The sequence below is a fragment of the Argiope bruennichi genome, chromosome 4 (genome assembly GCF_947563725.1).
Source record: "Argiope bruennichi chromosome 4, qqArgBrue1.1, whole genome shotgun sequence".
In the NCBI taxonomy this organism is placed as follows: Eukaryota; Metazoa; Arthropoda; class Arachnida; order Araneae; family Araneidae; genus Argiope; species Argiope bruennichi.
The window spans coordinates 19,227,128-19,255,090 of NC_079154.1; the positions used below are offsets into that span (position 1 = coordinate 19,227,128).

The window sequence follows — 27,963 nt, forward strand, 5'->3', positions numbered from 1 at the left end:
ATGAAAAAATTTTACTAATGAAGATTTAAGTACAATTAATGAAACTTTTAACTTTTTACTAATTAAATATTAGGTTTCTATACATAGAAAAAATTAATTTTTCTTTGGTACTTTGATGCGTGGTTTAACACGCATTGCCAAATTTACTTTAAATTAAAGTATTAAAACATTTTTACTTAATAAAAACTGCCAGCCATGTAAATAACAAAAATAAATTTTAATTACAAATTAAATTAACAAATATAGAATATGATACATTGGCCGTAATTCCATCGACCAGCACGAGGCAGAAGTTCTAAGCCAGCTGGCAAAGGCAGGAAGTGAGTCACTCGTATCCGTTGGAGAGCAAAAGTTCATCTCCAAAGGTATGATTGATGCTTATCGCCAACTGGCGAAACAAACAGTCATTTATCGCCTGTTTGGCCGCTGCAGTACTTTCTGTAGCTGATTCAAAGCATTTTGTTTATTTACTTACTAGACGCCATTCATGGTATTTAATTAAATATTGTATCAATTTTTATCTTTAAAAATTATCAAGTATATTTGTGAAAATTAGGTTTTGACAATTTTAAAAAATCATTTGGTACCGTCTATAATTTTTCTAACATGCTTTGAGATTTAAATTTGGCTGGTGCAAATAATAATCAAGGTTTTTTTTTTTTTTTTTTCTTTCTTTTTCCTTTTAACGAGGAAAAAAAAAAACTCATAAGAATGAATATTTGATGAAATAACGAAAACAATCTGAATTTTATCGAAACAATAAAATATATTATTGAAAATTAGGGAAACAAGTATTAAAAAAATTGCCAGAATTCAGGAAGACGTTTGCACAACAACTAAGTTGGTATTATTGAAAAGATAAATTTTTTTTAAAATTTCGAAATACTGTAAAAATCACTTTTGTGTAATTATAAAACAAAAAAAAAAAATAGAAATCTGAATGCTGGTGGAATTTCCGATCGTGCACCGATACTGTGTGAAAGATGAAACTATTTGCTTAAACTTAAAAAAAAAAAAAAAAAAGAAAAGAAAAGAAACAGACTCGAATGTGCGAAGGGTGCATGCTTTTCTCCCTTTCACACATTTTTCTTAGGGGATTGCATTGTCTTATGTGTAAGGTGTCCACTTGCCAACAGACAAGCCGACAACCTGGCCAGTCCGATTTTTTTTATCATCTTCCTCTCTCTCTCTCTATTGCAAAATATACTTTTTTTTTTTTTTTTTGCATAGCGCAATTGATATTTATCAAATACACATGAATCATTTCAATAGGCCCATAATTTTACAATTCTTGTATGCTTCAAGTTTACTCACGTTGTGATACAAATTTACGTAATCAGATTTTATTATGTGGACACTCCTTGTAAATTCAAAGTCATTCCAAAAAAAAATATTTTTACTTTTTTTCATTGATTATAAGAATTTAATTCGTGTAACAAGTTGATTGTGGAAGTAATTTTTACTACCTGTTTAGGAAAAAGTATCAATCAAATCTTTACTTATCCCTACAAATAATAAAGATGAATGAGAGCGTATATATTGGCGTTCTACAGGCCAGGTCGATTTGACCTAGAGGTATCAAACCAGTTACATATATATTTTGGTGGACATATATATAAATTGGAAATTTGAAACGTCGAAGAGATTTCTTTCTCTTTTTCCCTCTTTTTATCATGTAAAAACATAATGTTGTTTTGGGTTTGAGGTTTTTGAAGTCTCAAAATGCGTAGGCAATAAATTGATGAAACCTCAAAATGCGTAAGCAACAAATTGTTAAAGCCTTAAAATGCGTAGGGAACGAATTAGCGATTTATCGCTTTTGAGGCATCAATTTTTTCGCTTTTAGGTTTATTAGAAAATAATCCAAAGGTTGTCACATTTGGCGATTTATCTCCAACTAACGTTACAACTTGATTTCCAAATTATTCATTCTCTGAATTCTTACGAATTGGCTTAATTTAAGTCATTAACCATTTAAACAAGTTTGAAACAATCACGAGACTATGGCATTACGTATACGTCGATATTTAGAAAAACGATGGTTTTTGATTTTTTTAATTTCCAAATCAGTCGAGTTACAAAACTTTGTTTACCAGCTAGGAAAATTAAAAGTTTTAAAAAATTGTCATATATATATAGAGAGAGGGGGGGGGGATAGAGACCGATAGAAAAGTCTCGTGATTGTTTCAAACCGGTTTAAACTGGTTAATGACTTGAATTAATTAAGACAAATAATGACTTAAAAATAATAATGGTCTCACATAATAACTTGAAATTTATGATCGTAGATTTCATTATTATTATTTTGAAATTTTAATTAAAAATCAAGTGAACATTTTGACTTTTTTTCCATAATAATTTCTGAAAATAATACAGCAAAGAAATTACTTTTAGATCTTAAAATTCAAAAAATATATATATCTTTTTAATTATACTAATTTAATATCCGTAAAACTCCTTTCTAAATATTTGAAATTTTTTTTCTTCCCAATTTTCTGAAAATAGATCACATTGTTGCCCTCATATTGAAACCGTTTTCTTTGCCTCATCAAAGATTAATTGATTTTCTTTTGTTGCTGAAACCTATAGAAGAAGGCATGTTTAAAATCTGTATTTTACAAGATGAATTACCGGGAGTGGTCTCTTCGGAAATTTCTCGTATACTCCCTCATAAAGATGCATTTCTATTTTTTCCCCAACTGAGAGAAACCAAAATTTGAAACAGAACTATAATTGCAATAACAAAATCATACACCAAATATATATATATGTCATTGCTTTTTTTAGCTATCTTGCTTATAGATTCTGAAAATACAAACCGATAGACGTTCAGCGTCTCATTATATTTGACCCAAAATTTAATATGTGTCTACAATATAGGCTATAAATCTGTGCACCGAATTTCATCCATCCAGCTCTCTTCATTTACTAACTATCGTGGTGTTAGCTTATATTCGCACAGCTGGACAGACCACTTCCTCTAAATAGAATTCGATAGAAGTGTACAAATTTGATGTAAAAAATTTCATCCTTATAGCTCAAAACGTTTCTTGAGATATCTTTGTCACAGCCAGACAGACAGTTTTTAAAAATAAATTTTTCAAACTCAAGTCGGGTTCAGGAAATTCATCAAAAACTCGAATTTGAATTTTTTGACAATTGCGATACTTTCTTTATACTTTATGTACAAGAAAGTAATAAAAAAATGAAATTGAAATATCGCGAAACTTTAAAAAAAAAATCGATAAACCAGATGTTTAAATTTTTAGTTTAGTTTTGTTTGTTTTTAAATGTAAGCATATTTCTCGACAATATTTTTCATCTGCCTATCTATACTAATAATAAAAGATGAAAGTGTGTGTGTGTGTGACCTACAGCCACCAAATTTGACTCATATATACCTTGAAAAATGGGAACATGCCCCTGAAAGCGATTTTTTTTTCAAAATTTTTATTCAATTAAATTTTAATTATGATTCTAAATTTTTCGCATTTGTAAGAGTTAAATAGAAATAGTTGTAATATTTCCGGTGTAACTTCGGAAAATATTACAGCACAAAAATAATTTTTACTTCATTTTAATATTTAAAAAAATATTTCAATGACTCACAATATTTCGCTTTATAATTTTTATTCTATTTTAATATTTTAAGAGTATTTTATAATAATATATTTCATTATAAATAAAAATTATCGTTTTTCATTTTTGTTCCTAGTATTTCAATCCCGGCTTTTTTCAAGTGTCAATGATTATGATATGACGATTCTTTTTTATTTTTCCATTTTCAGTAGGCTTCTATTAAAAATACGCTTTTAATAAAATCTTAGACATTTTATTGCATTTAAAATTACGATTTATCTTCAAACCGAAAAGTGCACATTACCGAAAAGTGCAAGCATGTTTTTATTTTTACACATAACAAATGGTTTAATTTAAAGTAAAAATGAAGAACAATCAACGAAAAACTTCTAAATTGAAAAGTTTCAGATGTTCATATGTGTATTTTAAATAAACATACACAGATTTTTGCCTCATAAAATATCTGTAATATTTTTGTAATATCTCGCATAGAAAGAACGTGTCAATATTGTTGTCCTGCAGGTCAACGACCCCAAACACACTGCACATAATATCAAAATGTCGTGTCTTTTTCATTGTAAACAGCAGTTACACACACTACCACAGTGCATCCAAAATCAATGTCATTGAAAATCTGTGGGCCACTCTCGAAACAACGGTCCAAAAATAGAAAATCGGAAACAAAACCAATTTAAGAACCAGTATTGCAAGAGAAATAGGATAAAATATATTCAGATTCCCTCAAAAATTATCGAATTAGTACTACGACATTTAAAGGCCGTAATAAAAACCAAATGACATGCAACTAAATATTGACACTTTCTTTCTATGCGAGATATTACAAAAATTTCGTTGGTGTATTCTTAATTTTTTGAGGCAAAAATCTGTGTATGTTTATTTAAAATGTTTCTGAAACTTTTCAATTTAAAAATTTTTTGTTAATTGTTCTTTATTTTTACTCTAAATTAAACCATTTGTTATGTGTAAAAATAAAAACCTTTGCACTTCTCGGTAATGTGTTATTTATGATGAAAGTCGTATTTATCAAGTAAAAGTAAGGTGTACTCTCTATTGTTTGAGCGACTGTATATTTTGGAGGTTGGAAATATGCACATTGGAGCAATTATCTTGAAATTTTAAAAGTAAACGAGTTTTTTTTTTCTTAAAACCTAATTTCCGCAAATATTCCTGCATAAATGGTTTTTACACCATTTTAAAGCTCCAAAATTATCTTTTCACTGATACCAATTTAATTGCTGTAAAGTTTCGTAGATTAAATTAAATAAAATTTTAAGGCTTTTTTAAGTATATTTTAGTTTTTTAAGTGCATTTTTTAAAGTATATTTTGAATATGTTATTTGTTGTGAATGGAATTCAAACTATTTTCATTATTTCCTGAAATACTGAATTGTGAGATTTTTCCAAGATTAAAAATTAAGGAAAACGAATTCTGTTTGATATACGTATAATTTACATCTCACTTATTGGTAGAATAAATAGGTTTTAGTATAAAGCTTGATTTTAATAATATTATTTTAAATTTTGCTATACTTAAATTAAAATTTAACTTCGGAATCAAGTAATGATGTAGAAATTTTAAAGCATCTTCATTTTTAAATACTGGTTTCTTTCCTGTGATATAATTGGAAGCATAAAATTGTAGATAAAAAATTAGTGAAATGAAAAGCACAATAAATAGAAAGATGTGAGATTTCTAAAATAATTTTCTTAAATGGTAATAAAATGTGAAGTTCAAAAATATTTTGCTGAGAAAACCTGGAAGAGTTAATTACATAAGATGTTTAATTGAAAATTTTAGAAGCCACTGATCCCGGCGAACCAACTAATCACCAAAGGTGACTAGAATATTTTATATATTAGAAGAGGTTGCAAAGAGTTGTTTACAAAGTTAATGTGACTAAATAAATTTTAACTGTGACAAATAAGTTTTAAGTAAAAAATTTCATCCCAAAATAAAATTCTTTAGCAACCCGGCAAAGGAACAAAGTCAGTGGAGAGTTAGCATGATTCATTATAAAGTGAAACAAAATTATGTAATTGAAGGGAAAATTTACAGCTACATCCGTCTCCTTGCATCCACGGATTTTGACTGGTCAAAAAATATTTGGAATTGTGATTTTCACTATAAGACAAGCAAGGCCTTTTCGCATGTAAGATGCAGATTGAATCATCTATATATATATATATATTTAAGTAAGTTCAAGTTTTTCATTTGAAATCATTCTGAATATTCATTTTAAACTAAAATCAGAAAATATTATACGTAGAAAAATCGATAAAGCATAAGAAGTTTGCTCAGCTTGTGGATTTCAAGGTAGCCCATATATTTTGCAGATTTCATCATTGCAATTACTGGTGAAAGTCATAAAGCATATTGAATGGGAAGAATTATTCCTTAATTAAAAGTACATGAAATAAATGTACACAAGTATAAAAATGGATGCATTTTTAACAAGTCTTTTTAGTAAGATTTCTTCTCTGCCTGTCTATTCAGTATAGATTTTACAGTCGATTTTTAACTAACTTTCCGAATAACTAGAAACATTAAACGCAGTTCAAAATTATTGCGTTGTATATTGGTAAAATGAGCACTCCTAAATTATTATTCCAACTGCAGTACTAAACTGAAGATTTTTACTCACTTTTTAATTAGTTTTATTCCATTGTAAAACTCCAGTATTTATGTGAGAAAACAATCAATAGTAATTTCCAATACCATTTTAAATAGATCTTTAAGTTGCAATTCTTATATTTTTTCGTAGATATTAACTTAAGAAAGAAAGAATATTATTTTTTCTTTTTAAAATTCAAGATCTATTACAAATGTATAATATTATCTTGTTTTATTCTAAATATTAGATATAATGTTGTGGATTTCAAATAACTAAAATTTAACATTCCCAATATATTAAATTCTGCTAATTGTAATGCAAATCTGTGTATTCTATTTTGTTAAGTTTAAGTTTCGTAATTTTCGAACCAATTTGTAAAAGTTAAGCACTATTAAATAATAAGAATTTTCAAAGGAATTGTACTTTTTAATTTCATTAAAATTCTATTGGCTACAAACACTGAGAACGAACTTGTGTACGAGCAAGCATTCAGGAGAGAATATTATCAGCTATCAGAAGAAAAAAAATGATGCCTAAAATATCGCATTATATCCTCCCTTTGGTGTCATTGTTTTTTTAAATGAAAAAACCTTCCCTCATGGAACACTTCAAATATGAAGATTAGAAATAGCTTCATTCAATAAGCTTGTTCCTGATTTCACAGAGGGCATAACAATGGTAAAATTTCCTGAATAACAAGACCTGAACTATACCGACCATATCGTTGTGTAATCTTTCTTCCGTATTAAAATCACTTATTAATTAAAAAACAATACAAAAATATAAATTCTTTATTAAAATTATTTCCTATTAATTAAATATTTATATATGCACAGAAATAATACCTTAGTTTCAATTTTTTTCTCTTTGAATTTATTTACACAATGCTAATTCTTTGATCTTAAATATAATTAGATGCACGATTACTTACGAAATAAAATAGCCCCTTTCTTTAAAAAAAAAAAATTTAAAAAATCTATAAATAAAAATTATTTTATATTCTATATAAAAATTCTATAAATTCTATCTTTCAAGAAACACTAATCTGCGAATTTTTATAACTGGTTGTATTTTTATTAACCATTGAAGAGTAAGAACAAGGAGTCAAAACACTATCGATAAATTTAAATGTATTATAATTAACTCAAAATTAAAATTAATGTTCATAATTTTTATTTTTTTATTTTTTTATTGTTTTCTGCAGTTAAACCCATTCATATGTTGTATCTTCAGTAGTCGTAAGAATTTTTTTCTTAAAATTTTTCATTCGCTGATTTTACTGCTCTACGATAAATAATAATAAGATGATGAAATTGCAAATTTTAAAAAATAATTTGAATATACTAGATCTGATTTGTATTGTTTATTTTGAAATTTTATAATTGAGCACTATTATTTGAGATCTGTGTTATTTCTTTTTCTTAAAATTATGCCTTTATTTAAATTATCTTAAAAATTACTAAATTTTTTATTACTTTATTTATTAAAATTATTTACAACTTATTTATAATCTTTCATTAATTATTAAAAATTTTAATGTAAAAAATAATTTTTATATTTAAAAATTTATCCTTTTATCAGTCTCTTTAAACTAACATGACACATCAATATGATTTCAGTGCTTGCATACAAATACCATCTCTGCTTTTGTCTAACACGAAACTATTTTATGTTTATGCAACCGAGTAACACTATTTTCTTCCTATGCTGCCCGCTCTGCATCTTTTGCATAAAGTATTCCATGTGCACCTTGCTGAATAAAGTGGTCCCATCGGAGGTATCTCAGATATGTGGATGAGAAGTTACCGAACAAATAAGCAGTTTTTCTATTCCCTGGTAGATACAATAATGGCAGATCTACCTCCACTCTGATGGCGAGATTCATCTGTCACAAAAGGAGTGAATACATGGACCGCATCGCAATGGCGACTATTTCGCATCCATTGTAATGTCCAGTTGATTGTCTTGGTGTACTGCTTATTCAGATTATTTGAACGCTAAACAAGGTCAGGGTTGCTTTCTTGTGGTTGCATAATAAAGTTATTCTAGCTCTAGTTTGATGTATGAGGTTTCATTATCTTTTTAAATAACTTTTAAAATTTATCATATCGCTTTTTGAAGTCTTATCATCTTTGAGATATTTTTCTTCCTCTTTCTTTATATCATCATAATCGCGATTGCTACTCTGACTACTAATGAAAGGAAACAAGAATATTGTTCCGAATTTTCAGTCTGCTTTGCGATGATGTAAGTCATCTATTAGGGAAGATGGGCTTTGCAGATAGCCTTAACAGAAGTTGAATGGATATGGGATCAATGACCTCCCGGCCTTGGTGACAAACTTGACGACTATTTCGCGATTTTGCTGACAAAATGGAAGAATCTAGAAAAAGTAAGAATCTTTGCGATATATCCATAGAAATATGAACTGTGATGACCATTTATAAATTTGTATGCCCTCTCTAGGTAACTATAAAATGTCGAGAGGCAGAGCTGAATCTGGTGTATCTTATGTAGCTAGTCAGTTGGGTTGAACGAGTTCTATCTGAGCGCTTTGGGGCTTCTTTGCTGTTGTTTACTGCAGGTGCTGTTTTATGTACATATCGTCTATATTCTGATACTGTGAATTCGTGCTTCAGTGTAGAATAATACAACATTTATCCGTTATCGAACTTGTTGGACTTCTTTTTTGCAGTATACTTATTGTACTGGACTTCTTTGATTTTCTGAAAAATTTTCCATAACAATAATAACCTATAGTGATTGAAAGGGGATAAGATATATTCTAAAAACTTAGGAAAAAGAATAAATTCTATTCTTAATTCTACTTTTTAAAATAATATTCTATTTCTTCAACTTCTTAAAATAATATTCAAGATTTTTCCTTGGTAAATCAAAGTTTTCAGGTAAAATTCAAAGGTTAGAATGCAATTGTAAAGCATAGCTGACTATTCGTCTAAATAAAATGAATTTTTCTTTCTGCATTTTAAACTTATTCATTCAACATAAAAACATAGTCACAACCATATTTTGTCGTTTTTGCTATTTGAATAAAACGAATTGTCTTATGAAATCACGACAAGCGAGATCAAATATTTCCAAATGCATACTTTTACAACACTCACCATTCAAGATGTATCAAGAATCGTTTTGAAAAAAATGTTTTTCAAAACGCTTGTAAAAATTTATAGAAGCATTTCTTCCGACAAATTATGAAATTTCGTAATTCGTTTTCGTAAAGTTTGCTTTTAAATGAAACATTTCAGATATATGCTATTAAAGACAGGGCAGAAAGACGGTCAGTTAAAAGCAATCGATGTCATTATTTTATTCAAAAACCATTCACATAGGAGTAGATTTATATATCGGTGTATATCATTTTTATGTTAGTGTAAGTTTATTTAGATCAAATTGCATTTAAAATGTATAGTTCTTCATTTCAAGTCTATTTCTTTGGTAATGCAGGAGTTTAACAATAAAAGCAATTTTAGATATATCCTCCCAAACACGAATATGTCGAAGAATGATTATTTCCTAAGAACACAAATCATTATTTTTTGCATTTATTAATAGTTTTAAAGAATGGTTTTGCATGATTTATCATTCTAGGATTCTTGGAGATAACTTAGAATCTACCAGTGAAGACCAATATATTTTTCCCCCTTACATCCGGAGACCATTATGCACTCCAGGGAGTGCCGGTATCACAGGTTGAGAAACGCTGCAATAGAAAAAAAATCTAAGATAATGAATATTTTGTCATTATAATCGCAACAAAAACGTTAGCATAAATTATATGTTTATCGTCATTTTATAATACAATGAAACTGATATACAATAGAAGCGAAATCTTAGATTTGATTTTCAATACTGCCAAAATATTATGAATATTCAAGGCATCTCGTGATATGTTAAGAAAGGAATAAAAAATTAGATCTTATTTCAGATCATTCTGTTATTTATTACTGAAATTATTAAACTCATTAATCTGTAAACTCATTAATCTGTTTAATCTAGGGGTGGATTATCAAACAAGCAAAGTAAGTTAAACTGCCTAAGAGCCTAACAAAGTTAGAGAGTTCCTTAAAATTTCGACAGATTTTGTGCTATATTTTTGAGTATATTCCTTTCCGATTTTCATTTAATTTAGAATCTAAAAGGATCTTCATTTAAAATGGCTTTAAAATTTGCTTTTTGATATTTTTTACATGCAAAGTACTAAACCCTCCCAAAAGAGACAAGCATTTAAAAGTTTTTAGAATTTTTAATATAGAATTGCTCATACTGAAAACTAAAATCAATAAGAAATATCTGGAATAGGAAATTAGAGAAGGAAGAAAGCGCCCTATTATACGTGGATTTCCTAAAGTAGAGATGCATAATCCATGATTTTTTGAATAACAAATAATTTTGCTATTGTTATTTTTAAATATTTGTTCCAAATATCTGTTATTTCAATCATATTATTAATTAAAAATTATTACTTAATATTAAATATAAAATTTATTAATTGTAATTAATACTTAATTTACTAATTTAAGTATCGTGTGATTGAATTAATTTATCTATTTCAGCTTACTTCTTAAATTTGATTTTTTTTCAAAACTATTTATTTAATTTATTTATTGGAGTAAACCATTTTCTGAAAAATTTGAATTAAATATATGTCATTTCTTTAAATTTGTTTACTTTAGTTCTATATTTTGCCAATAGATGGCACCAGCAATAAACAGAAATATGCAACCAGCATGCCAGCAGAAATGTGCAAAGTCAAGACACAAGCAATTAAAAAGGATTTGTATGGAATAGTGCATCATCAAATGCGAATATAGGAGAGTCAAGGTTACTCTCATGAAGTGGAGCGGCGACTTCACACTTTCCAGTGAAGTCACCGCTCCAATAAATTTCAGTGATATGCAATTCAATGATACGATAATTCCAATAACCGGTCCGTTCAATTTTCAATCCATTCACAAATTTCTCCTTTACTGGTTTGTTCGAGAGCTTCCATTGGACAGATCGTATCGATTATTACTTTCCAGTGAAGTCACCGCTCCGGTAAATTTCAGTGATGTCGTATCGATTGATTGGCCCTTAGAAGGCTTAATCCGCCCTGTTTTTAAGCAAACTCTCAATAGCTACGACAAGTATTCCACTTTCTGAAGAGAACTATTTCTAATTAATATAGAAATTGTTTGTTCATAAGTGTAATTAAATCCAAGATAACGTTGTTTTTTTTGGGAGGGGGATTAAGTTTATATCTGCATAAGAACAATTTCTCTTGAACCTAATTTTCAATTTTTTTCCAATAAAAAAATCGCTGTTACAAGAAAAAAAAACATTTCCTCTTTTACTTAGAATTACAGTATCAATTCAAAATTATAGACAAAAATTAAATTAATTGTAAGGATTTTATCGCATGAAATTTACTATGCATCTCTTTTAAGTGACATTTTACTACTATAATTTATCTTCATTCATTTTAGATATCTTTAATACATAGATAAGATGCCGGTCGGTAAATCCAATGATCTAAGCTTCGAACTCAAGGTAAAGTTTAACTGGTATGCTGACAGAAATAATAAGAAGAATAATTGAAATGTTACACGAATGATAAAGCTTAATTTGCTCTTCTTTAACTATTTGGACTTTCATTATTGTGAAGTATTATTTAACACTTTATAATATTAAACAATACGATATACATTTATAAAGTACTGTATACATTTTACAATGTTATAAAATGTACAGTACAATATTATAAAAACGTTTTATATTTCACAACAATATTGGGAAAATAATATATGACACTTTTTTTGCAATTTTTTAAATATTGTACTATATTATAAGTTACTTGTCTTCGGTTATGGTAAATATTCAATATTCCTATTACAAACTGAAGTTGAAGAATGTTTTTACTAGCTTATGATACATGAAAATTCAGATTGCCAAAGAGCTTTTGATTTCCTACTTTAAAAATATCAGGTTGATGTCAAACATCAAAGTTGCTTGCGCCGAACTGTTAAACGGAACAATTCCCCACTTTCCAACGATATGAAAAAAGTATCTTTCAGCATGTGACAAAATCTGTTTACTTTCATTGGAATACACAATGTAAAATAAGTTTATTTTTGTAACATCTGTACACAAGCTCATAATATCGTACAATATGATAAAATATGCAAAAGCAATATTATGAAATATTTACCCTATTAATGAAGTACGGAAACATGTAAGAATTTTATAGTATTATATAATATTATACTGAATAAAGTTATACATTATTTATAATATAATATTAAGCAGCATAATACTGTAATGAAGTATACACATAAGTGAAAACCCCAAACTAGCCTGATCCTAGTACAGGGGGGAAAGTAAGCTTTAATCCTTCTTCTAGTCTCGCTCGAGCTAAATCATAAGATTCTGAACACGGATCTTCTTTGGAATGGATATATGCTGTTTGGCATTTTATCCAGCGGACTAGACCATAGACCTGAGATACTGATCAGCTCTATGGACTAGACAGACTATAAGCAGAACAGTTAAATTATAATAATGGAGTGTAATTTAAGGAGTTCTTTCGATATGACGAAATATGCAAATTACTAATTAATCTGAATAGTCCTTTTATAGTTAACTTAATTATTTATCTGGTTGTTAATGTAATTTAAAATATGAGGGATTATTTGTTCGAAACTATGATTTGCTATCGGAGTAAATTATGGAAATAAGTACAAAAGTAATCAATTTTAAAAGCTAAATTTGATGCAGATCTACGCGTCTAATAATAAAAGCATTTGTCTAGAGTTATCCATGTCACTTGTTGCATTTTTTACTTCCTTGTATAGGAAGTATAATCGATTAGTCAAAAAAATTCCATTTCGAGTAGGGATGACGAATATTTTACGAGCGGTTATTGCGTAACCAATATCAAAAAGTCACAAATACAAGTGATCAATACTTTTCATAGAGGGGTGTGATTCAAATCCTTGATACGATCTTACTGGTGATATTTCGATTACAGGTTTTGGATCACGATAGAAAGTAACAATCGATACGATATCACTGAAATTTACCGGAGCGGTAACTTCGCTGGAAAGTAACAATCGATACGATCTGTCCAATGGAAGCTCTCGAACATAACAGAAAAGGAGAAATCTGTGAACATATTGAAAAGTGAACGGACCGATTATTGGAATCATCGTATCACTGAATTGCATATCGCTGAAATTTATCGGAGCGGTGACTTCACTGAAAAGTGTGAAGTCGCCGCTCCACTTCATGAGAGTAGCCGGTCTTACTGGTATTCGTATGTGTTGATGCACTGTTCCATACAAATCGTTCTTAATTGCTTGTGATTTGATTTTGCATATATTCCATTTACTGCTGGCGCCATCTATTGGTAGAATATAGAACTTAAGTAAACAATTTAAAGAAATGACATTTATATTTAATTCAAATTTTTCAGAAAATGGTTTACTCCAATACAAAAATTAAATAAATAATTTTGAAAAAAATCAAATTTAAGAAATAAGCTGAAATAGATAAATTAATTCAATCACACGTTACTTAAATTAGTAAATTAAGTATTATTTACAATTAATAAATTTTATATTTAATATTAAATAATAATTTTAAATTAATAATATGATTGAAATAACAGATATTTGGAACAAATATTTAAAAATAACAATAGCAAAATTATTTGTTATTCAAAAAATCGTGGATTATGCATCTCTAATTTCGAGATGATGAATCTTCACGTTTTAAACATCCCTGAGTTTTAAAACACATTTCTGGAAAATGTTTGTCCGTATATCCGTTTTTTTTTTTTTTTTTTTTTTTGTCTATCTGCCTATGACAAAAATAACTCACAAATCTTTTGAGATAGATGAAGGAAATGTGACATATGGTTTTTTTTTATGCCAAATTTGTATATTTCTATGAAATTTTGTGTAAAATCTATTCAGAGTAAATTCTATCTGTCTGGCTTTTCGAATATAAGTTAACACGATAGTTACAAAATGAAGGTAACTAGATGAATACAATTCAGCATATAGATTTAATATCTATATTGCATATTCCTATAAATTTTGAGCCACATCCTGCTAGGAGTACAATGTCTGTCAGTCTATACTTTTAGAAATATGTAAACGCTATAGCTCAAAAACGCAATGATTTAAATGTATTAAATTGGTATTTGATTTTGAAATTGCAATACCAGTTTTATGTTAAAATTTGGATTCAACGTTTCAATCGGTTGGGGGGGGGATGCTTCTAAAGCACAAATTTATCTTTATGAGAGAAAATTTTTGGAGAAACAGTCCCCCCCCCAAAAAAAAAATGCTTGATTCTTTTTATGAATAAAAAAGTTCGACCTTAACTAAAAGGTAAACAGTTCTTTGTAAAGGCGCAGTTACTCATAGCATCTCTTGATAATGAGGATTTTTAGTTTGATCGTTAGTTTACTCCTTCCAGTAACCAGTAATGAGTCAGAAGAATATCAGCCATTTGGCTTTGCGACTCTTACTTTATTCCTAATATTTGATTTTCCATTACACGCAATGCAAAAAGGGGGGAAAAAATGGTTATGTCGACAGGGGTGTTTGTGCTCCGGGGAAACCCCGGAATTCCGGGGATTTTGAACTTCGATACCCGGAAATTCCGGGGATCGTCATTCAAAAGGAAGTAGGAATAATAATCAATTATTTATTTTGATCTGGGTAATTTTGTTTGCTTTGAAAGCAGAAAACGCAAGGTCAGTGTGTGTGGTGAAAACTTTTCCTTTCTTTCTCCAAAGGCAGTGATAATGCGTGAAAAGGGGGAAAAAACTTCTTTTTTGTTCTTTCCTTATTGCGAGTTATGACTCATTCCCCCGGTTCTCGGACATTCTCTTCTGGATTCTTTTCGGCAAGTAGGCGCGGCAGAAAAAAAAGAGAGAGACTTCGTTCGACCAGATGTGCGATCGCGTGACCTGGGTTCAAAGGTCTTAATTTTGCAAAATTAATGGTTATTAATTTTGCAAAAAAAGTAATTCGTTGAACTTTTATAATTAGGTCATTCAATACTTCATAATTGTAATTTTTCATTTCCCCCCCCCCCTTCTCGAAACTCCAAAATGTCGGTAGTAAGTCCGTAAAAGTTTCAGGGGATTTTTTGGGGTCCCACAAACACCCCTGTGTCAAGGAATGTGAGATGATTAGTTATATGTGGAAATTCATTTTATGGTAATCAAATTGGTTATATTTTCTTTCTCACTGCTCGCTCTTTAAACCCTCATATTTCACCAAATTCAAATTATTTGAAATAATAAATTACATAAAGTCGAAATAAGGGTGCAAGGAAATTTTAAAACTGACAACTTATTGAATTGAGAATGGCATCACTTACAGCGAATGGAAGAAAATTTGCGCTGAAGTTTCGAATTCGATACAGAACTTAGTTTTGGCGTGTGTTTGGGAGTCTGTTGAAATATGTTGTTTAAAATGAGACCATTTCAAATATATGGTAAATTATCTGCTCCCAAACTTAATCATTTGTTTAAAGTAGGAACCTACAATTGCGTTAGAAATTTAGTTAATGTAATTCAAGATGAAAAGAATGGTATACAATATTTAATTCTATATTAGCATTAAATGTAATCTTTATGATCTCTGAGAATCGCAAATTTTCTTTTCTACGTTTATATGTATCTGTTTCATGCTTCAGAAATTTTATAGATCTCCAGTGATCTATAAAACAGAATTCTGTGGAAACTTTTCCTTAGATGCTCTTATTTTTCTTCCTTCAAATTTTTCTAAGAGGCATTTAGTTATTTTCAAGTAGAGACTTTCATATGTATATAATATATTTATTACAATATGATATGATTTTTTTTGTGCATGTATATATATACTGGTTTTTATTTTTTTATGCATAACAGGAGTAACTTTTAAGTGAGTAGTTGTTTCTGATTTTTTATAATAGCCATTAAATATTTAAAACCATGTAAACTTTAAAAAAAACCCTTGCAGTTTTATGTATGGTATTGAATTAAAACTCCTTTTATAGAAATATAATATAATTTATTAAATCTTGAAATATCTTATTAGAATGAGGATTTAAAAAAGGGAAAAAGGTAAATAAAATGTTTTAAAAATTTTATAGTAAGAAATAATAATTGTCCTGAATTCTTAATGAAACTTTAAACCATCTTCATTAAAATAAACTGAAACTTATTTATTGCTATTTCTTTAAAAACCAGTCAACTTTTATTAATTTAAATTATTCACACACATTAATAACCAGTATTTTATGTGCTTAAATACTTAAAATTATAAGAAAAATTTCAGTAATAAATATATTATTTTTTAAAATGTAAAAACTATATTCAATTAAATATTATTCCTATGATAATATTAACATGTCTTTCCATTTTTACTTTTATTTAATTGTTTTTTAGTACTTGCATCTTACAGTGTTCCTAGATTTTATTGCCAAATGATTTTATGCCAATAAAATCTAGGAACTACCAACATATGTATGACAATACCAAGATCCAATATACGTGCAGGATCGCCACATACGTAAGATGCTTGCATTATGTATTCTGTATCTTAGTATAATCTAAAAAGCCTCATTTTTTTTTTTTTTTTTTTTTTTTTTTGCTAGTGAGTGTTCTATAAATAAAAAATGAAATAGGAGAATAAAAACAGAAAATGCAAGCTGAAATTTAGTCAGAAGTAAGCAATACACAAGACTGGGATTGAGAATCAGTTTGTCGTTATATGCATCAAAGTTTGCATTCTGTGCATTATCAAGCAATCGATTGAAAAATGCAATTCTCCTTTTCTTAAACTTAAAGACTGATAAAAAGAAATTCTTTTAGACTGGATTTGAAATGCAGCCAACAATTGAATTTCCATGCAACCCTTGAGTTCATCTAATGACTTGTTTTATTTCTTATTTGTTATTTTATGATTTTCACTTTGCTATTGTATTACTCTGACAGTAATAAATATTTGATTAGATGTGAAATGCATATTGTTTTTTTTTCTCCTTAAAATTGATTTATTGAAAAGAATGTTTTTAATATCCTAAATTATAATTTATAGAGATTTCTTTCCTTTCCTTTCTTTTTTTTTTTTTTGTTTAGTTAAATTGCTTTGAATAATTATGTTTAGTTTTCTTTGAAGCTATTAAATGAATAAAAAAAATGGTTTAACTATTTCTTATGAAATGTCTGCACTATTTTTGTGGCTGAATATTGAGTGGGTGACAAGTAAGTATTTTCTACGTAACAAAGTATTTGCTTCCAGTAAAGAGCTAAAGGCTTACATTATAAGCATCATGTTTTCTGTTTTAAATAGATATTTTGATGTAAAGAAAATCATCACTGCTTTTAATTTCTTTAAGGCACTGCACGAGTAATGCTACAGAAGCCTCCTGTCAATTCTTTAAGTTTGGAAATGCTTAATGAACTAACATCAACTATAAAAGATTTGGAAGAAAAAAAGCTTAGAGGAATAATTATATCATCAGTTAGTATTTGAACATTATCTTAATTATAGTTGGTGATAAGTCAGATTCATAGTATACAGAAATTGTGAATGACAATGTGTATTTTTACTTATTGTAGAGCTCTTGGAAAATCTCCATTAAAATTTAAATTTTTGTTTGAATATAGAATATTACTGATATTTATTTCTAATTTTGAAAAAATTTACTTTTACACATACATTACAATATTTTTTTTTGTTTGTTTGTTTTGATGGAGAATAAAATTTTTACATTTTTGTGAACCCAACAGTAGCTGAAATATCTGCTAGATGCATCGCTTTTATAATTAAATTACTAAAAGGTGTGTCAAGTAAACAATCTTTCTGTGATTAATTATGTGATCAGGATTTAGATTTTATATAGTTGTAGCACTTGCGTATATTTTAACGACAGACATTCTTTTATACTTGTGGAGAATAATCTAGTGCTGGCTGAAATCATATAAAAATTTATTTTGAATTTCTTTTTAGAATAATTTTTTTTTCTTGATTTGTGTAGGATTCCTCCAGAGTGTTTTGTGCTGGACTGGATATTACAGAATTATACAAACCTTCTGAAGAAAGGCTTAGAATCTTCTGGAAAGCTTTCCAAACGTTTTGGAAAACACTGTACTCGACACCTCTTGTAACTGTTGCTGCTGTTAATGTAAGTATTTAAATCGTAATGTGCTTTTTACTTTAAAAAATTATTAGTATTTATCGAATTGTAATTAAATAGTACAATTTCTCATTTTTGTTGATTTCTAAAGACTTAGATGGTAGTAGGATTTTGTCATTCTTTTGAAAGTGCTGCTCTTTAAAAAAAGTCCAGTAATTTGCTTTCAAACTAAATGACAGATTGGAGAAACAAACTAACTAATAAAATTGTGAACATAAATGTGCATGAATATTGTGTATATATCAAAGAATTATAAATAAATAAATCTCTAAAAGAACTACTCTGTAATCATATTTAAAATGTTACTTTTGATTTTATTATATGGTTCTTATTTTATCTCACTCCATAGTTGATTGAGATAAGCTGTCCAAGTTTTTTGATAACTTCAATAATTTATTTTGAAATAGTGTTTACTCTTTCATGAAAAATGGAAAATTTTGTTTACTTTGCAAAATATCAAAGCAATACCAAAATTTCAATACAGCAGATTCGTGAAGAAATCACAAAAAATTGCTGATTAGATATCATTTACTTACTTAAATGACATCAAAGTAAAGGTTGCTACATCTACATTACTACATATTAAGGTTTACTGTTTAAAGGTACTCTACTTAAATGACATCAAAGTAAAGGTTTTTGTCAAAGAAAACATGCTTTATTCTTATTAATTTGCAGGAAAGAAGACAGAAAGGAAAGTAAGTTATTATTTTTTATTATTAAATATATTATCATGAATTTTTTTATATATTTTTAAATCAGCATAAGTTTAGAGAAAGTGCAGTTACTGCACATTTTTAAAGCATAATAAAACTGAGAACACAGTTAAAGAAATAAATAAAAATGTTATTATATGGCGGCATTATGAGAAATGGATTTATTTCATAGAATATTCATAAAATCACATAGAATGATGTAAAGAATATTGTTAAACACGATCAAGTATAGACTATGGAATGTAAAGAAGGCAAGTCCAATCGTCATAGAATTTTATATCATATTTTATGGCAAATATAATGAGGGAAAAAATACCATGTTCCAAGTACATTCAGAATTAGCCTTTAATGGTGATTGAGGGACAAAAACATATAGTAAGCTTAAGATGCTATTGATTCTCATTGTGTTTATGTTTAAACATGTTACAAAAGGATATTTAGATTCAGGTAATTAAAATTTATAAAATTATCTGTATATCTCATTTAGAAGAACAAATAACCAAGAATATCCATCTCAAACTATAACAATTGCAAATGTTTCAAATCTGTTCTTTAAAATTGTTCAGCTTTTACCAGTTATTGATAATTTAAGACCCATTGCTGTAAATAGTGTACAAAGAAAGAGAGGGGGCGGGTCCTAACTTAATGTGAATTCAACCTACTCAACCTCTAAATTATTTTTTTATAGACTGATAAATTTATGATATTTAAGTATTTTATTAAATTACTATTGCTGTATTTAAGTGTGCAACACATCAAATAATGTGGCAATCTGTTTAGTCCTTTCAAAACTGATGAGATATTTAAGCATGTTTAAATAAATATAATTTTTTAAAACCTTATCTTGAAAGGGACAAAGAAATAATATTTTTTAAATCATTAAAAGTAATTTTTTTAGCGATTGTTTTACATTATTGGATGCATATTGGAGGATGATATTCTGTATAATAATAAACGACATCATATTTTGAGTGTGTGTTTTATTTGCCAACTGGTTTAGTTTAAAACTAAAAGGAAATTTTTTCAGAACTTTTCTGTGTTAAAAATTGGAATTCTATTACTCACTTATGAAAATTTCAATGATTACAGTGAAAATTTAGGACCATCAAAATTATTCTTCGACCTAGTCCTTTTTTCTTTTCTTTTTTTTTTCGTATTTTATAAGTAGTACCTAGTGTGCATCTGATATGCACTTTGTTGCATTTTTTAGTTTCATTATTTTGAAAAAAATAGAAAGAAAGTGGTTCAATTCACACTCTGAAATATATAGATTGCTATATATTTCCATGTACCAAGTTCATCATTTTTGGAGTCATTTTTGTAGCTAAATTATTGATGTCAGGTTATATATTTGGATCTGGTAATCTTGCAAGAAACATTGGGAAATACATTAATTGGGAACAAGCAATTAATTGCTAAATATTGTCAAATATATCATTCTTTATTTCAATAATATATATTTCTGAAGTTTAAGTAGAAACTTTAAATGAAATAATTGATTCATTTTATTGAAATGAGTTTTTTTTTTTGTTGTTGTTGTTGTGAAAATGAACTGTTTTAAGTATTAGAATTTTGTAGCTTCCATATTTTTCATCTGTGGAGATATGCCATGCTGTTAGAATTTTCTACGAATTCAACTACTTGAAATCTGCTGTGTAAAAATTTCTTTTGCTGTTCATTTTATACATAAAAAATAAAGCAACACAAAAAAAATTATACAATCTTAGATACAATAGACAATATACAAGACAGTAAATAAAAGGTGATATACTGATTTCAGATAGGATTACTGGAATTAAAATTGTTGCCATCGGTATCTGGCATTTTATTTTACAAAGAGTTTATTGGAAAATATTCCACCTGTTTTTACCCCCCCCCCCTATTTCTATGTATATATTAGGTTTACACTTTGTGCAAATTTGTAATGAAAAAATAAAATTTACACATCGATCGACTTGTTTTTGAAAATATAAGCTACATTCAGTTTAAAAATATATCTTTAAAAAAATCAAATTTGCTGTTCAAGTTTATCTTTTTATATCATCTTTATAAGGCAGCAAACTGCTTGAAAAAGTGCAGTAAAATGTTGGAGATAAAAATTTCTACAACTTTCTAGAATTATATGAGCATAACTTGTGGTTAATAAAGAAAGAAAGAAAAGAAGGGAAAAAAAATTTGATCTTGATCTAGATGTTGACTATGGAATAAGAAAAAATGACGAAATAATCTGAACTGTTTTTTTCATCCCCTTTTCTTTCATAGCTTTATCAGTTTTTCTAGTTTCTACCTTCTCTTTAATATTATCATGATATTTATGAAATATTATATGGATTACAGTTGTAAAATGGAAAATTATATAAAGACAATGAATATAAATAGCAGTTTTGTCTGGTTTCAACAAATCTAATTTTGTTTAAATTGAAGAGATAATGTTGTGTACTCCCTAATACAATCCAATTTTAAACAAAATATTTGATCTCTGATAAATTGATCCAGATTGATAGAGATCCAATTTAAATCATTCTTCACTGACTGACAGATAGGAATTTAAACTAAAAAATAAGCTTCCTTTGATCAAGATTTTTATAAAGGAGAGAAAGTTTCTGTGATGAATTATTAATAAGAAATTAACATTTAATATCTATTTTATTACAGAATTTATTTTTTGTAAATTGTTAAGTTTTGATTTTTCTCGTATTCATTGATTAATTATCTAAAATTATATTCAGAAATATTAAATCGCTTTATAATTTTGTAACAAGTTCTTAAACTTTTGTTGCAACTTTTTCTTGCAATTTTACTAAGTTACATGATGAAAATAAAACTTGATTGTTTTTCCTTTCCCTTTTTTCACAAATATTTATGAAATGAACATGACAATAATGTAATATGTTATGACAATAATGAAAATAAAATTGCTAAATAATTTTCATTTTTAATTTGTGAAATATTTTTTGTAGGGTCATGCTCCAGCTGGAGGTTGTGTTATGGTTTTGAGCTGTGATCATAGCATTATGGTGAACTCTGATGTTCGAATTGGGTTGAATGAAAGTTTATTGGTTTGTAATACTCCTATACATCTTATACTTTTAATAATCTTGTGAAAAATTTCTAACAGCAATGTTTTCTTTTGAGGGACTTAACATTTTTTAAAGTATATTGTGCCTTTAAAATTGTGCTGTCTGGGGCTGTTTTATCGAGCAATGTCTGATGGCTTTATTCTAAAATTTTCCTTTCATTTTTACTAGTTTTAACCAGGAATGAAGAATGCATAGCAGCTTTAATATATTTTTTCCAGCATTAAATGCAAATTCAGCCATATTTAGTTTGTTATATTTAAAAAATCTGTGTAAAATATATAATTGAATTGCAAATTTAAGTGAAAAATAAAGATTGCTGTAATTTTTAAAGTTTGTAAGAATTAATTTAAATTTAATATGCCTATATTATAGTATTTTTAAAAATTATTTTATATTTCACATAAAGTGTTTATTAGTAATTTCTGATTTCAACCCTCCTGCAGTATTAAAATTTATAAATTCAAGCCTAACTTGACTCCAGTTATACCATAAATAAGCATATATTGCTCTTGATTCTATAAACATTTACAAAGAGTAATTTTTTGTGTATGAAGTTTATTATTAACTTAAAAAGTTATTTTCAGCAATGTTATTTTTAATTTAAATTTAAATAAAAATGACCAGTACTGATTTAATGAAAAAATTTTAACAACTTAAATAAGTTATTTTTGCCTAGTATAAATAAAGTTACTTAAAGATTCTATTAAATGCAAAATTCCATATAATATTTATAAGGAGCTCTTAAAATGAAAAATAATTTTTTAGTATTTAACTCTTAGCAGCTCTGTATAGTTAATAGTTAACATTAATGAGACATTTTTTTTATATAAGTAAATAAAGAGTATTATTTCGATTAAAAATCTAACAGAATATGATTTAAAAAATTCTGCTTCATAACATAATGTTAAATAACTCATTTCTGTTAAAAGTTATAATCTATATTGTAAAAAACTAGTAGTATTTCATTGCTTCTAGTTCTAAAAGCTAAAATATTTGCATAAATATATTACTATTATTAATATTTTTGCACAAAAATATATATTTTTCTTTTTTATCAATACAAAATGTAATATAAGTGGCATATAATTCAGTGGTGTAATATCCCTGTTACCACTGAAGAGGATTGATTAATCCATAAATATTATTTATCATGATCTGACTCCATGTAAGGGTTTAGAAGCAGTCATTCTACATTTATTATCAAAAATATAACTTTATTTAGCAACCAATAACATTGAGCCTTGCCTCCGTGGAGCTACTCTGCTTGTATGCTCTCTGAGAGGCGGGAATACTGAGTCATGCTGGCATTTTATGATTAACCAAGATGAGACACACGTCGCATTTTGGCACGCTTTCTCCGAGAGAATTAGAATGATCGCTACAAACCCTTACTTGTTAAACTTACCATTAAGACATGACCTCGCGTTGAAATATTTTTTTTTTTAAATGATGTTTGCTCATGTTACGAGTAGTATTTCTTTTCCATAAATAGATGAGATAATTGTGAGATTTTGTATTGAATGTAATTGGTGCTACTAGTTTCTTTTTTTTTTTAATCAAAATATTTAAGCTTGTGTATAACATGTTAAATTAATAGATTGTATAATTTTAGTAATTAAATTTTGAATTGATTCTTATTTCATTTTTGTTTCAGGGTTTTGCTGCTCCTAAATGGTATGAAATTTGTTATAATGAAAAATTTGAGCATTATTATTTTTTAATTATTTGTAACATAATTGTCTTAAAGAGGATCTTATTATATATATTAATTACAACATTTTATTTTTCTTTGGACCTGCTTGAAGTCTAACATCAGAATTGAATCAATGAATTTCAGTCAGAAATTAATATGAAAATTTTCTTTTTCTGTGTATGAATCAAATATTAATTTTTAAGCATTTCACATATTTATAAAATTAAATTCAAATTGTTGCCTGGAAAACAATATTGAAAGGCTTGAAACCTCTAAAGTTTATGTAATTGGAATTATATATATTTCTTGATCTGAACATTAATAATTTAGTATAGATTTGAAGATTATGCAAAAGTTTCAATTTCATTCAATTTTTAATGAAAATTATTTGAACATGATAAGATGTATTTTGGTAGCTTTATTATGTCTAATTCTGAAAACTTAGTATCTGACAAGTATGTTTAATATGAATACTTTTATATTCACTTTTTTTTTTTCTTCTTTTTTTTAACATTATGTCGATAGTTCTCATCTTTTTCAACTCTCATGTCTTGTGAAATGTAGATTTTTCCATAACATCCTATATAGAACTTCCAAATTACTTTCTATAAAACAGTCAATGATTTTTCTGCCTAGTAATAAAATTTCTGGTTAGGTAAAAATAAAAATTATTATATAAATTCTGATAAATGTATATGTATGGATGAGCTTCTTGATGATAGAAAAAATATATTTTAAAATGAAACCATACTCTTTTTCATTCTTTAATGGTCGGGTGAAAAGAATATTTTTTATACTACTTTTGGCAATCGATATTTAGTGCTGTTCTTCTAAATATCTAATAGGCAGAAGGAAATCTAATTGGAAAATCTAAAAACAAACCAAGCCACTACCAGACTTGCAGATGTATCATTGATGGCCATGTTGTTTCTTTTATAAGAACAAATGAAACTGAATTAAAGATGTAAATATAAAATTGAGAACTTTATTATTATCTTACAATACTTTTATGAGGAAATTGAGATTCCCTAAAGTGCTGAGATACACAATTTAGAATTCTCTTTATAATGAATGTTAATGTTATTTACACAAAGAAATAAATTCTAATAAAAGAAGAAAAAAAAAGATTTTAAATGCCAAAATCTGTAAACTCTTCTTAATTTTCATGAATGTCCTATATTTAAAAGTGTCACTGGAATTTTTAATATTTCAGATTTTTAATTTTAAACTGGATTGAAATTTTTTTTAAAAGGGTCCGCTTACTTCTTGTAAATGCTTGTAAAAATCGTGCAGCTGAACATGCTCTCAAGATAAGTAAACTATTTACTCCAAAAGAAGCTTTGGATTTTGGTATTGTGGATGAGCTTGTTGATTCCTCTTCAGATCTTCTTCCTAAAGCTGAAGAAGCTTTGAACCAGCTTTTAAAAGTTCCAGGTTTGTAATTGTTTTATATAGCATTCTTTGTTTCTTCAAGCTGAAGTATTCATATATGTTTTTGAATTAAAAAAAATATGTGTAGTAAAATATTAATTTACTAAAATATATACTAATTGTGTTACATAAACAGCTAATTTTTCATAAAAAACTATATTTCTTATTTGTCAAAATTTGTAATGCAGTGGAAATTTAAGATTTTTAATTCATAAATTTTAAACGCTTTTACACTTTAATTGTAAAACGATTAAAGTGTAAAAGTGTTTTTGCTTACGAATTATTTAATTTAATTTAAGTGACACAATGGAATGAATTGTTTAAGGAAAAAATAAAATATGTTTCATGATGAAAGGTTGCTATCTGATTGGAAATATTCAAAGTATGGTTTGTGAATTATCATTTTTTATATTCTAAACTTTGTATCATAAATATATGAGTTGTTGTTTGAAAAGGATATGGATGTTTTGGTGTGTCCTTTTGATATATCAGAAATGTGATAGTTTTAGGTCTCTTTAGAGTGATATCATATATACATTTGTTTATGTTATTGAGATATTGTGAGAAATAATAATTTGATAATGTGTTTATTTCTTTTAAATGTTATTATGAAATGCTTTCATTTCTGTTTCTCTTTTTAAAAAATAAATTGTTAAAGGGTGGAATGGGTTTCTGAATATATGTTGTTTTTTGAAATAATTCTTTGTTCTTTTTCTCATTCATAGATATATGAATGAGAAAAAATATATGAATGAAATTAAATTTCTTTATGAAAGATTGTGTTATGGAAGCTTCTTATAACACGAGTGCATGTTTTACATATTTTATACTTCACTTAAGTCCATTTGATATTAACAATTTATGTTATAAATTGTTTTTGCAGCTTTAGCTTTTCAGAAAGAAAAATTAAGTTTTCGCAAGCCATTTGTTGATGACCTGATATCCTATGAAGACCAAGACACTGATGATGTAGTTAAAGTTTTTCTTCAAGATGAAACTCAAAATATTATAGGAAAATATTTAGAAAATTTAAAAACAAAGAAGAAGTAAAACTTTCATGATTAGCAACTACTTTGATTTGGCATTGTTAAATAATCGTGATGTTTATTTTTATATGTTTTGTTATGAATTTAGTTTTCAAAATTTTCTATTTTTATCATGTTTTATTTTTGTAAATATAGATTTATTTAGAATTTTCATACTTGATTCTCTGTTGAAAATTTAATGAATACTCTTATATTATTGTAATATAACTTTGCTTCCCCAGCTAAATTCCAAAAACCTTTAGAACAAATTGTAGACTAAATGAATTTGACATTTATTTGTATTTTTCAAAATTTGAACTATATTCAGTATTTTGCAGTTAAGGAATTTGTTTAAAATTCTCTGAACATTGTTTAACTCATTCTCTTCTGATATTTTTGCTATTAATGTAATATAAAGTATTATTATTTAATCTAAAATATTATTTTCTTAAATCTTCTTTGCCAGGTAATTTACTGCTTTAAGCAAAAATATCTTTAATAATTCCTTTAAAAAATATTTGTATTCAATTTAAACTATTTATACACACACATGCGTGCACGCACGCACACACACACACACACACACACACACACATATATATATATATATTAAATTGGGAACAATTTAGTAAACAAAATGCAGTTTTTTTTTGTCATTTTGAAGATAATTTTATTTTTGTACCTTTAATATCAGAGAATACAGGAAGCAAAATATTGCCTTTGCATTACATTTAGAATATTGCAAGTATTACTGTTTTCATCTTATAAGGAATATAACTTTAAAGGAATTATAATTGCTGAAATATCTTTAAAAAAAATCCTAAATTTGAAATGTTTTAAAATTTAACTATCATAATTTAAGAATTTCACTATTCAAATGAAATTCTTAGTTATTAAAACCAAATCAGTTTTTTTAGAACCAAATAATTATGAGTTGTTATATATTTGCTCTGCTATGTATATGTTTTATATGGTACGACAAATACTATGTATATTTCATCAGTATTATATGTAGATTACTTTTAAATCCTTTTATGCTTTATTAAATAAAGTTTGATTAGAAATATTGTTAATATTTTATAATATTAAGTAATTCCTTCAAAAAATTATGTGAGGACTCAATTTCCAAAATTATTGAACAATACAAGGAAAGTAAGTTTTATGAAAAAAAATTGCTTTATTTTTATTCTATATCAGTGCATCTATTTTTTTGTCAATTGATTACAAATTATATGGGGTCTCATTAAGTATATAAAATTATTTCATTTAGTTTTTTATCAACTAGTCACATAAAATATTGGAAGGTTATCCTGTTTTGTTTTATAGTTATCAATCCTGAAGTGTGTGCTTATTCTTTCTTTATTTTTGCCAATTTTTTGTTATATGTTCGTTGTTAAATGATGAAATTATACTTCTTGAAAGTTGATAATTACAAATTTTATTTTTAAGCTAAATTATAACTATTTTCTATAATGTTTAGTCATGACTTCTTGTGATTTATACTTTTAACAATTAATGTACAGTGTTATTACTTGCATATTGTTAAAACTGTTATAAAAATAGCCAAAGCATTATTTTTATACTAATGTACTTTTTTATGTTTGTATTAAT

The 27,963-nt window shown here is 27.1% G+C and overlaps 1 protein-coding gene across 2 annotated transcripts; it reads left to right on the forward strand.

Annotated features, from left to right (window-relative positions):
- Nucleotides 1-15,602: 15,602 nt before the first annotated feature.
- On the forward strand, nucleotides 15,603-27,879 carry LOC129966070 (enoyl-CoA delta isomerase 1, mitochondrial-like). 2 transcript variants are annotated; one of them, XM_056080435.1, is made up of 7 exons: nucleotides 15,603-15,722; nucleotides 17,610-17,734; nucleotides 18,252-18,398; nucleotides 22,084-22,182; nucleotides 23,858-23,877; nucleotides 25,149-25,330; nucleotides 26,211-27,879. In XM_056080435.1, exons 1-7 carry the CDS (start codon nucleotides 15,689-15,691, stop codon nucleotides 26,375-26,377), a joined length of 774 nt encoding a protein of 257 aa, XP_055936410.1. In that variant the 5' UTR covers nucleotides 15,603-15,688; the 3' UTR covers nucleotides 26,378-27,879. The 2 variants fall into 2 exon arrangements, with proteins under 2 accessions (XP_055936410.1, XP_055936409.1); XM_056080434.1 differs by having other exon boundaries at nucleotides 15,603-15,818; nucleotides 26,211-27,877.
- The last annotated feature ends 84 nt before the right edge of the window (nucleotides 27,880-27,963 follow it).

Coding starts and splice junctions, on each gene's coding strand:
- LOC129966070 (XM_056080434.1), top strand. CDS start 15,689: ATGTTGTTTAAAATGAGACCATTTCAAATATATGGTAAATTATCTGCT. Junction 18,399..22,083: donor TAACTGTTGCTGCTGTTAAT/GTAAGTATTTAA, acceptor TATTTTTTGTAG/GGTCATGCTCCAGCTGGAGG. Junction 25,331..26,210: donor CCAGCTTTTAAAAGTTCCAG/GTTTGTAATTGT, acceptor TTGTTTTTGCAG/CTTTAGCTTTTCAGAAAGAA.